General features: G+C 35.6%; 1 protein-coding gene across 8 annotated transcripts in view; it reads left to right on the plus strand.

Annotated features, from left to right (window-relative positions):
- The window catches only part of LOC135201459 (uncharacterized), a 206380-nt gene that overhangs the window by 105688 nt on the left and 88192 nt on the right, over positions 1-12500 (plus strand). For all 8 annotated transcript variants that reach the window (XR_010311543.1, XR_010311540.1, XR_010311544.1 and 5 more), the window contains exon 2: positions 9162-9426. Coding sequence is in view for 1 of the 8 variants with exons in the window: in XM_064230424.1 (XP_064086494.1) it covers positions 9181-9426 (246 nt within the window). In the remaining 7 variants the exon portion in view is untranslated. The remainder of the gene's footprint in view (positions 1-9161; positions 9427-12500) is intronic.

A 12500-nucleotide genomic window follows, 5' to 3' on the forward strand; every position in this document is an offset into this window, starting at 1 on the left:
TGTTTCGTCGTTTAAACAGATTGAATTTTGAAATAATTTGGCGTTTGATATATATATATATATATATATATATATATATATATATATATATATATATATATATATATATATATATATATATATGCATGTACTATGTGTGCGTGTGTGGATTATTATTATATCAATAAATGTGTACATATGAATTATATACTAATATATATATAAATGTGAATTTATATGTTATAATTTATATATGTATTATTATATATAAACATACGTATATATATATATATATATATATAATATATATATATATATATATTATATATATATATATATGATTTATAGAAATATATATGCTATATGTATATTACAATGTGTGTGTATATGTAGTATATATATGCTTTTTTCTTTGTCTTTCAAATCAACTTTTGAAAGCTGTTTCCAATTAGCCTCGACCTTTTGGTTCAAAACCTTGGACTTTAGATCCCGCAACATTTTTCTTTTTCTTTGACTTTTTTTTCTCTCTCTTTTTTTCTAAAGGTGGGGTACAATAGCTCAACTTCCCAGGGTATGACAATAGCATGCATGGCTGAGTTTCATTTCTTGCTTGGAATGACGAGGTAGAGGGAGAAGTGAATTCTTACCTTGTAAAAACTTTATATTGTGCTAAGCAATATACTGTAAAGTGTGGGGTAGAAGTAATGTATGCTATAGATTATATAAGATATATTATAGAATATATAGATACTCTTCTAGAGATAACATAGATATATAATGTATCTATAAATAAATAATATAAGAGAATATATAACGAGATATATATATATATTATTATATAATTATAAATATATATATATATATAGATGTATATATATATATATATAATATTATATATATATATATGTATATATATATACTATATAATATATATATAGATATATAGATATATAGTATATATATAATATAATATAATATATACATATATGTGTGTGTTTGTATATATATATATATATATATATATATATATATATATATATATATATATTATATTATTATATTATATATTGTGTTTATGATTGCATGCACGTTATCTGCATCGTACGCAAAAAAAAAATGCTAACAATAAACAAATGTGATTCTTTCCCTTACTGTCCAAGTGACCACGGCTGCTTTTATCGAATCCATTCAACGGCATTTCCAATAAATGCGCTTTTGTGCCAGCGGAGCGAGCGAGTGAACGCGGCCATTGGGGTTTTCGGGCGGTTAGACTTTTTTGCGTGACTCAGAAACCATCGGAATTCCCTCTCCTTGATCTTTTTGCTTTACACAATGCGCCTGGGGCTTGGCCTGGCTTTGTATACAAAGGAATAGAGTAGTTGAGACTACAATATTTTTGTATATATTTATTTCATTACGTATTTTTCATCGTTAATCTTCTTATGTTATGATTGCGATGGGGAAACGGGTAATTTTTTTTATACACAAGAGCATACGTTCATTATTCATTCACGCAAGCCTTTTGGTTTTATTCAAGTTTTACTGCTATATCCATTTTCTATGCTTTATTGTCAACGTGAGAGAATCTCACATTGTCTCTTTCACAAAATCAATGAACCAATGTTTTTTCTTTGTTCATCTGTTCGTAAGTCAGTCAACCAGTATCTTTCGTTATCTTTTTAACAATCAACCCTTCGTATTTTCAGTTTTCCTCTCTCTCTCTCTCTCTCTCTCTCTCTCTCTCTCTCTCTCTCTCTCTCTCCGTATTCATGTGTTTGTCAGTCATTCAACCAGCACCTTTCTTTATGTTTCAGAATTAATCAACCCATTGTGAATTTTCCTCTCTCTCTCTCTCTCTCTCTCTCTCTCTCTCTCTCTCTCCACGAAAGCGCTCTCGAAAGTGAAATGATGTGTCATGGGTCCTTTACACAGGTCTGTTGTTATGACAGTTATGTTGAACTTTCTTTTTTTTTCCTCTACGCTGTAGTACCTCTTGATGATTGGTTTTTTACTTTTCCTCTCTTGTAATTGTGGCGCGTGATGAGTAGAGTAATTAAGAAGCAAGTGCAAGCGCTAACACATACACGCACACACACTCACAGACACAGACACACACATATATATGTGTGTGTGTGTGTGTGTAATGTGTGTGTTTTTGTGTATTGTGTGTATATATATGTATGTATGTACTATATATCTAGCTATCTATCCATCTATATATATATATATATATATATATATATATGCATATATATATATATATGCATATATATATATATATATATATATATATATATATATATATATATATACATGTATATTTACGTAAATATTCCTTGAGAGTGCAACATGAAGCCACACCTCTCTCTCTCTCTCTCTCTCTCTCTCTCTCTCTCTCTCTCTCTCTCTCTCTCTCTCTCTCTCATATACTATATTATTCTATATTCTTCTTCCCTTCACATTAGCTATATTGAAGAATACATTTAAAAAAAAACATAGCGAGGAAAGGTTTAATTTTCCCTTATTCGGAGGATGATTTAGCGCTTTCCATTTCATTTTCCATTTCATTTTTCATTTCATTTTTCATTTCATTTTCCATTTCATTTTCCATTTCGTAAGGACTCGAGATCATCGATGTGCCAACCCATCCTCCATGATTTTCTTTCATCATTTTCTTTTGTCTCGGGGTTTTTCTTTGTCTTGAGCTGCGTCTCTCGCTCTTCCTTTGTTTTCCCCCGTTTTTAAATTTTTTTTTTTTATTGGTTTTTGGTTTTATGCATGTTTACTATTTTCCTTTGCCTGTGGCTGTTTCTAGTTTAGGATTTTAAATATATTTTATTTTGCTTCTTCACTGCTTATATCCGTCACAGTTACAGATTCCCGTTAATTCATATGTTTATTTTTCATTTTCTTTAGGTGTTCCAGTTGATATGATTTGTTTTCAAGCTAAAATAAGAAGGCGATCGTCCATTTTTAAATGTTTATAGTGGCCTTAGGTATTTCCAATTCAGAATTTTACTTTGAATAAAGTAATACTGAATTTGAAATACCTAAGAATTTGAAATACCTAAGAATATAAGAATTTCAAAAATAAACGATTGCCTTCATATTTTAATTTGAAAACAAATAAACGGTTGCCTTCTTATTTTTGTTTAAAAGATAATGTCAATTGGAATACCTAAAGGAAATAGATAAATACAAATTTGAAATACCGCAAATCTCTATCTGTGACGGATATAAAAAATGAAGAAACAGACTAAAAAAAATGTCAAATTTCAAACTGAACTAAGAAGGCAATCGACCAGCAAGCAACCTCATCCCAAAATGTCAATGCATAAAAACTTGCAGTCGATGTCAATCCCGAGTAGTTAAGCAGGAACGAGATATAATTAGTCTCAAGACTGAGTCAGACTTCAATTTGGATAATAATGCATTATGTTCGGTTTGGTTTTCCTTTTAAATTAAATCAAAGACTCACTTTGTCTTTTCCAGTCTCTTATGATCTACTGCATTTTGAACAATACAAATTCTGCCGTAATAATAACGGATAGAATTGTATTTAACCTTCCTAACTAATTACCTTCCAGACCACTGGAATGTCTCCTTGAACAAGACAATATCTGGACCTGATATTTATTCTTTTACTTTATGGAGCCAACGTAACGAACGTAAATATCACTATGTGTTTAAATATATATATATATATATATATATATATATATATATATATATATATATATATATATATATATATATATATATATATATATATATATATATATATATATATTATATATATATATCATATATATTATATATATATATATATATATATATATATATTTATTTAAATAACACTAATGTCGGTTCCTCTGATTACCTTAGTGTCGAATCCTGCTTGGAAAACAGTGTTCTATTCAAATTACGAAGCTTTCAGAAAAACTCGTACCCAAAATAGTATGAAATGAAGAAATTGCTATATTTTGCGGCCATTACGAGTCATATAGGGTAGAATAATGTAATAGAGACACGCACGCACGCACGCACGCACACACACAAACACACGCACGACGATATCTGTCTATCTATCTATCTGTCTATCTATCTATCTATCTATCTATCTATCTATCTATATATATATATATATATATGTGTGTGTGTATGTGTGTGTGTGTGCGTGTGTGTGTGTGTGGTGGGGGGGCTCTGTTGTGCGGGTGCCTATACCCATAGTAAAAAAAAAAAAAAGCTCTCTCTCTCTCTCTCTCTCTCTCCAAAAGTCACCCCTCTCCTCAAGAGAGATAGATGGCTTTGTATGAATCTGCAATTAACCTGCGACCGAATTGCATGTATTAAAGGTTGTCTCAACACTTTCTCGCGTATGGTATTCAAACTCCACGAACGGATAATCCTACGGTCTGCGTATACTTCCGTTAAAGAAAGTGCGGGCGTGTAATGAGCACTTATTACCTAAGCTACGAAGAAGAAGTAGGTCTCCTCCTCCTCCTTTGGCTCATAAGGGTGTCATCACTTTGCTTAATCAAAGGCCCGATTTCAGGTCTGTCTTACCACCGCGCAACACTGCCCCCGAGGGAGAGTTCGTTTGCAAGCATATACTCTGTTTGAGTACCTTGTCAGGGCTGTAATGGATGGCTGTCGTACGGGGCTATTTTGAATGATAAGGAAGCGTAGGAAAAGCTGTGCTTCGTCACGTCATACTATTTTGAAAGGGGGGTCCCAGTGCGAATGTCTAATTATAACAGCCAGCAAGCGGAAGGAAAGCAGTTCTCGGGTTATTGCGTCATAATGAAAAAGTAAAAAGCATAGGGTGCTTTGTGTTAGTTCTCTCAATCGCAAAGAAAGAAAAAGGAGAAGAAGGAAGAAAGAAACATCCCACACAGAGCACATTGCGGAATGCGAGATTTGAGAAACCCGATCGGCAATGAAGACGAATCGTTTTCTTTCCCAGTCATTTTAATGTAAGTCAAATGTTGGCAATGGAGTAGTTTATGGCGACCCCGAGGGGAATCTTGAGAAAGAGGAGAAATGACACAGTTTTTTTTTTTTCGTCAATAACGACCATGAAGATTGCTTCCACGGGTCTGGAAACGTTCTGGAAAGTGTGGCTGATCAGTTGAGGAGGGCCTCTTTCTGACATCCACTAGTCTGGAATAATCAACCCCATTTCCACCAGACTCGTGTTGTCAATTTTCGGTCAGTTCAAGGAGGCAGTTGCTTTCGTTTGGAGATATCTGGAGGCCAACTACTTTAAGGAAACGTGTGCGTGTATGTGTGTGAGAGAGAGAGAGAGAGAGAGAGAGAGAGAGAGAGAGAGACTCGTTGGCCTTCCTCTTTCGAGTATCAGATTCCAGCGAAAGTAACTTGTCGTTGCCTCTCGGGAAGGACTACCCATGATTGGAGGTGACTGGAAAGCCCCTTTAACGGGACTTCAGCTCTTAAAATTCGTGATTCTTGCTGCTGAACGCGTCCCAAATTTCCCAACTCCCTCCTAACCTCTCTCTCTCTCTCTCTCTCTCTCTCTCTCTCTCTCTCTCTCTCTCCCGATTCGAGGACGTCAGGTGAAGGGTGGCAAGATGATTTCAGTAACTTAAAATTGGTTGTGGATTGCTCACGCGCATCCGTGTATCTGAGGGTTGGGGAGTAGGGGGGAGGAGGGGGGGATTATTAACGGAAAAATTGATCCTACACCTTTTCATAAACAAGGCGCTAAGGCCATTGCCAAGTTAATTTGCGGCTTCCCCAAGTTGCCCTGTGCTGTAAATTGGACATTGATACTGGATATCAAAGCGGTTTAGTGTTCAAAGTAGATAAAATCTCCTGAAATTGTAATAAAACGCTTACGAAACCCTGTCTCAGGCATGTTAGGAAGATATCATTTGCAGCAATTCACGAAACGTCCACATTTCAAGAAATGTTATAGTATTTGTCAAGTTTGAAAAGATCTCATATCATACATTCCAAAGACTTGGTACCAGACATTGAAACAAGCACACACCAGAAAAATAGAGAAAAAAAATGTAATTTGTAATAAACCTTGAGACGAGTCAATTTCAGGAAAATAACTTGCTTTAGCGAGGATTTTATAATGAATTGCTCAAAGAATTTTTAAGAAATTATCAATAAAAGAAAGACTAAATTTTTCGTCTTGTCCTACTTTTTCTGATGCATTGATCGTCATGCATCACGCACTGGTACCTTTCCTTCGAGTGCAGCAATTGCAGTTGATTAAATAATGAGTCCAGTCGTTTGTTTGCGAGATAATGGAAAAGAGAAAGCTGAAATTATAATTTAATGGACACCGCAAGAAAAAAAAAGATGTAGGGTCTTAAAGTAATCAGAATGAAAATAATTAGTCAGGATTTAAGTTATTAGAATATATATTATTATAATATTCATTGTAGACAACATTTTATTTGTTGGTAATTAAAAGTTAAAAATGAAGGTAATTAGAATGTCATTGACATAATAAAAATGTTTGAAGATTTTAGGACTCAAATGGAGATGCGGGTTAATTTACTCCTTCAGTCATTTCGTCTTTTAAAAGCTTCCTGCAAACTGAAGGGAAGAAATGATCGATTGCAGTGACTTTCCGATGGCCAGCAATGACTCTGATGGAAATATTTTAAAGTCCTCCCACACACACACACACGTTTTTACTGACGATTGTGGCAGAAGATATTGCGTAGTTGCGAGCGTGTTGGCTGCGTGACGAGGCTTGCAAGCAACTACGGACGAAGATTTGACTTTTCAGCGTGTGCGTGGGTGCATATGTACGTGGATGACTGACTGCGTGGGTGTATGCACTACGTGGATGACAGCGCGTCTGTATGTGGGTGAGAGGGAGATTGTGAACTTCAATGTTCCGTGGAAATAGTAAAGTTTACCTTGCGAACAGCGTCGAGGTAACTGGCGTGAATTGTAGTCATGGTAACGCATCGTGGGGCCCCTCTCCGACCGTGAATGGTTGCCTTGCTTACTTTCACTCGTTGGAGTTCTCCGCGTTGAGCGTTTTGCAACGAAGGTGGAGGAGATATGTATGTGCGTCTGCGAGACTTGATGAAATACTTCGGGATAATGAAATCGCCCGACGGTCTCTTCCAGCTCGCTACGCTTGTTCTAGAGCAAGTCGTTTCGTCGCCTACGAAACCGTGCCATTCTATTTTTTTTTTCTCTTTTATCTATAGCAATCGTTCCTCCAGAATTCTTTCAGCCTCGTTGGGTTCTTCTTCCCAAGTGCTCTGGAATCTCTGCTCGTCGTTCCAGATGACTTGCCGGATTAATTCATTCGTTCCATGAGTCCTTTCCAGGCGTTACTGGTTTCCTTTCGCGTGTTCTGGAATCATCTCCGGTTTCTGGATTTCTTTTCAACGTTGTTCGTGTTCCAGAACAATTGTCAGTCTTTTGTAAACCTTTCCTAAGTGGTGTTCTGGTATTCCAGAGTATTACGGAATCTTTCCCAGCGCTTTGGGTTTCGTAATGGAGTCTGGGATCGTTCAAGCCTTTTTCATCTTTCCTGTCATTTTGCCAGACTGGAAATCTTTCCAAACCTGTTTGCCAACCTTCCAGAATTCCTTCAGCATTCTGGAACTCCTTCCACCGGCTTGAGAAAAAAATATTCACTCATAAATTGCGTTTATCGTCTATGTTAAGAACGAGCAAATGAAAGGAAGGAATCTGCAAACAGGGCTGTTTAAAATCTCGGCAAAGCTGTAAATAAAGATAAGTAAGGGCTTGACCCTGGGCTGTTTGCAAAACTCCTCCTCCAGGAGGTAGAGGAAAAAGAAGCTAATGGAGTGATTAGTGCAGAAAGAGTTGTTCAAGAAGGTGTTTATTTGGGCTTAATTAGTCGGCCGAAGTGAAGGAATGAAAGAAAAGTAAAAGTGGGATGGAAAAAGCAAGTAAAAAGTGCGCTATCGAGTCTCCTGTCCAGCATATAATCAAGGCCACAGAAAACAGATCAATCTCTCGGTGGTCTCGTTGTAATGCCGTATGAGCCGCGGCCCATGAAGCTTTAACCACGTCCCAGTGGTGGCCTGTCCTGTAATGTTGCCAGATGCACGATTATAGCTAACTTTAAGTCTCCTGTACAGTGCATAATCAAGGCCCCGCGTCCCATGAAACTTTTAACCACGGCCCGGCGGTGGCCTGTCCTGTAATGTTGCCAGATGCACGAGTAGGGCTAACTTTAACCTTAAATAAAATAAAAACTACTGAGGCTAGAGAGCTGCAATTTTTTATGTTCGATGATTGGAGGGTGGATGATCAACATACCAATTTGCAGCCCTCTAGCCATAGTAGTTTTTAAGATCCGAGGGCGGGCGTACAAACAAAGCCGGCGGAATATTTTTCTTTTACAGAAAAGTAAATTGAGAGGTGAATACGAAACTGTCCATTTTCTGAAGGAGATGATTTGCAAACTATGTTTGCACGAATGTTTACAATAGCTGCAAATCATCCCGTTCAGGAGACTGGGAATGTTTTTTTTTTTGTATATCCTTTCCCTTACTCTTAAGTAATTTAGAATAGCCATATACTATTCCAATAAATATAGTATCTATATTTTTATATTATAATTTATTCACATTGGGATTTAATTCATACAAAAGACAAGTTAAAAAATGGTAAAATACAGTAATGTAGCCAAAAAAGAGATAAACAACAGACTGCTAAGGCAAGAATTACAAAAATGAAAGAATTACGAAAACAAGAAAATAGTGGCGAAATGAAAGAAAGTAATATAGATAACAAGACATAAACAAACTACTGTTTAGGTAAGAATTGTAAAAAAGGAAATATGTAAAGGAATACAATGAAAGGACAACAGTGATAAAATGAAAGAGTAACAGATAAAAGGATATAAACAGATGACTGCAAAAGTAAGAATTACAAGAAAATAAATTAAGAATTAAACAAATGACTGCAAAAGTTAGATTTACAAGAAAATAAGGAATTAAACAAATGACTGCAAAATTAAGAATTACAAAAAAATAAATAAAGAATTGCGAACGACAAGACAAGAGTAGTGAAATGAAAGAAAAAGTCATGTAGATAAAAAGATAAATACATGTCCCCAAAGGTAACAATATAAAAAATAAATGAATAACAAAAAATTAATACTAAACCCACCTTCTAAACTGACCCGTTCCTTCCTTTCACTTCCACAGGCTCCTCTCCTCGTAAGACATGCAGACGAACGGCCTCTGCCTCGTGGTGGTGGTGGTGGTGTTGGGTTTCCTGACGGGGCAGAGCTCCTCGTCCCACGACGCCGTCTTCTTCAGCCGCTGGCGACGACAGGCCGTCCACTGCCAACCTGGGGACGACACCTGTCAAAAGTGCTCCTCAGGCTGCCACGCCCTCGCCTCTTCCCAGCTGCCGGAGTGCTGCGAAGCCTACAATACCTGCTGCGATGAATACTTCCAGGCCTGCAAGGTGAGGCGGCTGTGGATCCCCGTCTCTGTTTATCCTTTCTCTGTCTATCGGTCTGTTGATCTATCTATCTATTCAACTGTCTATTTATCTCTATCTATTCAACTGCATATTTATCTATCTATCTATTTGCCTGTCTATCTATTTACCTGTCGATCTGTCTCTGTTTATCCTTTTTCTGTCTGTCTGTCTGTTGATCTATCTATCTATTCAACTGTCTATTTATCTATCTATCTATTCAACTGCCTATTTATCTATCTCTCCATTTGCCTGGCTATCTATTTACCTGTCTATTTATCTGTCGATCTGTCTCTGTTTATCCTTTTTCTGTCTGTCTGTCTGTTGATCTATCTATCCATTCAACTGTCTATTTATCTGTCTATCTGTTGACCTGTCTATTTATCTATCTATCTATTTACTTGTCTATTTATCTATCTGTCTATCTAATCTAGCTTTAAATTTTTTTCCAAATTTTAGTGGGCTTCCTAAAACATAATATTTTAGTGCACAGATACAACGTTTAGAACTTTGCTATATCTATCTATATTCTATCTATCTTTCTACCTCTATCTGTCTGTTCATCTATCTATCTGTCTATATCTGTATCTTTTTCTATCTATCTGTATCTGTCTCTATCTGTCTGCCTGTCTCTCTATCTATCTGTATCTGTCTGTCTCTCTATTTATCTATCTCTGTTTATCCATCTCTGTTTCTATTTACCTATCTCTATTTATCTATCTATCTATCTATCTCTGTCTTTATACCTCTATCTATCTGTCCATCTCTGTCTCTATCTGTGTTTAACTTTGTCTGTCTGTCTATCTATCTGTATCTCCTTGTATTATTTGGCGCATGGTTTTGCAGTTTTTACATAAAAAAAAAACGAGCATTAAGACCAACAGAATATCTATAAAGAAGTTCCAGCGACATGAATCGAAGATTATTCGAGATTCGGTCACTACAGTAATTGAAGTCACGTTTTCTTTATTGTATATGCGCCTTCATGGCTAGTTGAGTTTGCTTATGAGTCCCTTACGACGTACTCAGTGTCATTTATAACTGCAGCCGTGAAATTATCACTATACTTCAGTTGCTATTTTCCCCTTGTATTCATCTCGCCTTATATTCTGTTATTATCTTTCTGTTAATAATCCCTCCTTTCTATCAGTATGTTGTTTTCTCTCTATATTCTATTCCCTTTCCTCTCTCTCTCTCTCTCTCTTATAAATTATCTTTCTGCTTCATTTTCCTCCTTCCATTTTTAATGTTCTGCCATGTCAGTATCCTACCTATCATTAATAGATATTATTTTGGTTCCATTCTTACGAGTTCATTCTGTTCTTTAAGTTGTAAACTTTTCCACTACAGATTTTAAGCTTTCTTAGATTAGTGTCTTTTAATTCGTATTGTTAGCAACTTACATATATATAAAATATATATATATATATATATATATTACATAATAATATATACTATATATGTATATGTATATAGTATATATATACGTATATACTATCCATATACATATGTATGTATGCATGTTTGCATATATCAATTTTAAGTTTTCTTAGATTAGTGTCTTTTAATTAGTATTGTTAGCAACTTATATATGTATATGTATGTGTGTGTACAATATATATATATATATATATATATATATATATATATATATATATATATATATATATTTATATAAACATGCAAATACTATACATATACATATGTATATATGTCCGTACTGATACCGAGCAGGTTCTCAAACCTTACGCTCAAACGTTGTCTCCCACTTAAGTTTTTCTGAAACGCACCGTCGCATAAAATTCCAAGTCATGCTTAAATATATATACATACTTTTGAACATATGCCGTGTGAAAAAACAACAGAAGGGCGTCTTGCGCAGCGTCATTGTGACACTGGGCAGACGCAGTCGTAACGACGAAGACAGTGGGGGGCCTGTGTTTACAGATTTCCTTTTTATATCATTTGCAAGTCATTGGGTGCTGCCTTTAATGGTTTTATTAACGAGTGATGATGATGCAATTCGATATGGTCTCTGGCATATGTTGGCAATCGTCCATCTGGTCACGGCAGACGTCAGTACTTTGCTTGGCTGTCTCTTGAGATATTCGTGTTTTTTTTTTCCCACTGGATTTTCTTCCTTGCGTTTTTGAGATTTATCTGCATGGCTTCATGTGAAAGTAATTTTAGTGGCAATAGGACCTTGCTGCGTTAAAAATAAATTTTGGAAGGTAGATTTACGATGCTGGAGTAGCGAGTCTTGGGATATGTGTATGTTTGTAAAGGAAATGTTAAAATCGACCATTTTTTATCTTATACCTACTTAATGCAATTAAATCTCAGTTTATCTGTAATAATATAGTGGAGGTAGCTATAATAATTTTTTAATGTGAGCTTGAAAAAGCTTAAGTTGTTTAGATGTACCGAGTTTATCATGGGAAGTTAGATACTTCAGGAAATATACATCTAACTAAGTCTACCAAAATTAGGAACCATTTTGCAAACAAAAAGTAAATAAATAAGTAGAATAAAAAATAAAACACAAACTTTTAAACAATCACTAAAAAACCCTCCATGGAAAAACAGATATTGTCGTTTAAAAAGCCTCAATTTATGAAGGAAAAAAATAAAACCGTTGTTTAAAAAGTCGGAGTAACGAGAATAAGAAAAAAACACGGTATGTTAATGACATCCATATAAGAGAAACGAAACAAACACTGAGAAAGAACCTTCCCATTAGGCATCAGTACCTTATATGAGCGATTTGCATAAAAAGAATCACCTCGTCCTTATACGAAATGAAACGTAGGACTGAATCATCATCGCACACTTACGAGGTTGCCTGGCAACAAGGTTTCGAGTTATAGTGCTGTATGGCAACTTTTGTTTGAACTAAGTCTAGCCGACCTAACAGGGAAAGTTAGGAATGTGTTGCACGGTGGTGTTATTCTCTCTCTTTCTCACTCGGTCCTATCTATTGGGCTTTTTCTCTCTCTAACTCCCGTCTATTGGTCTTCCTCTCTCACCAGGTCGTTGTCCCAGTGGGTGCTAACGAACTA

This window comes from Macrobrachium nipponense, chromosome 28, assembly GCF_015104395.2.
Source record: "Macrobrachium nipponense isolate FS-2020 chromosome 28, ASM1510439v2, whole genome shotgun sequence".
Lineage (NCBI taxonomy): Eukaryota > Metazoa > Arthropoda > Malacostraca > Decapoda > Palaemonidae > Macrobrachium > Macrobrachium nipponense.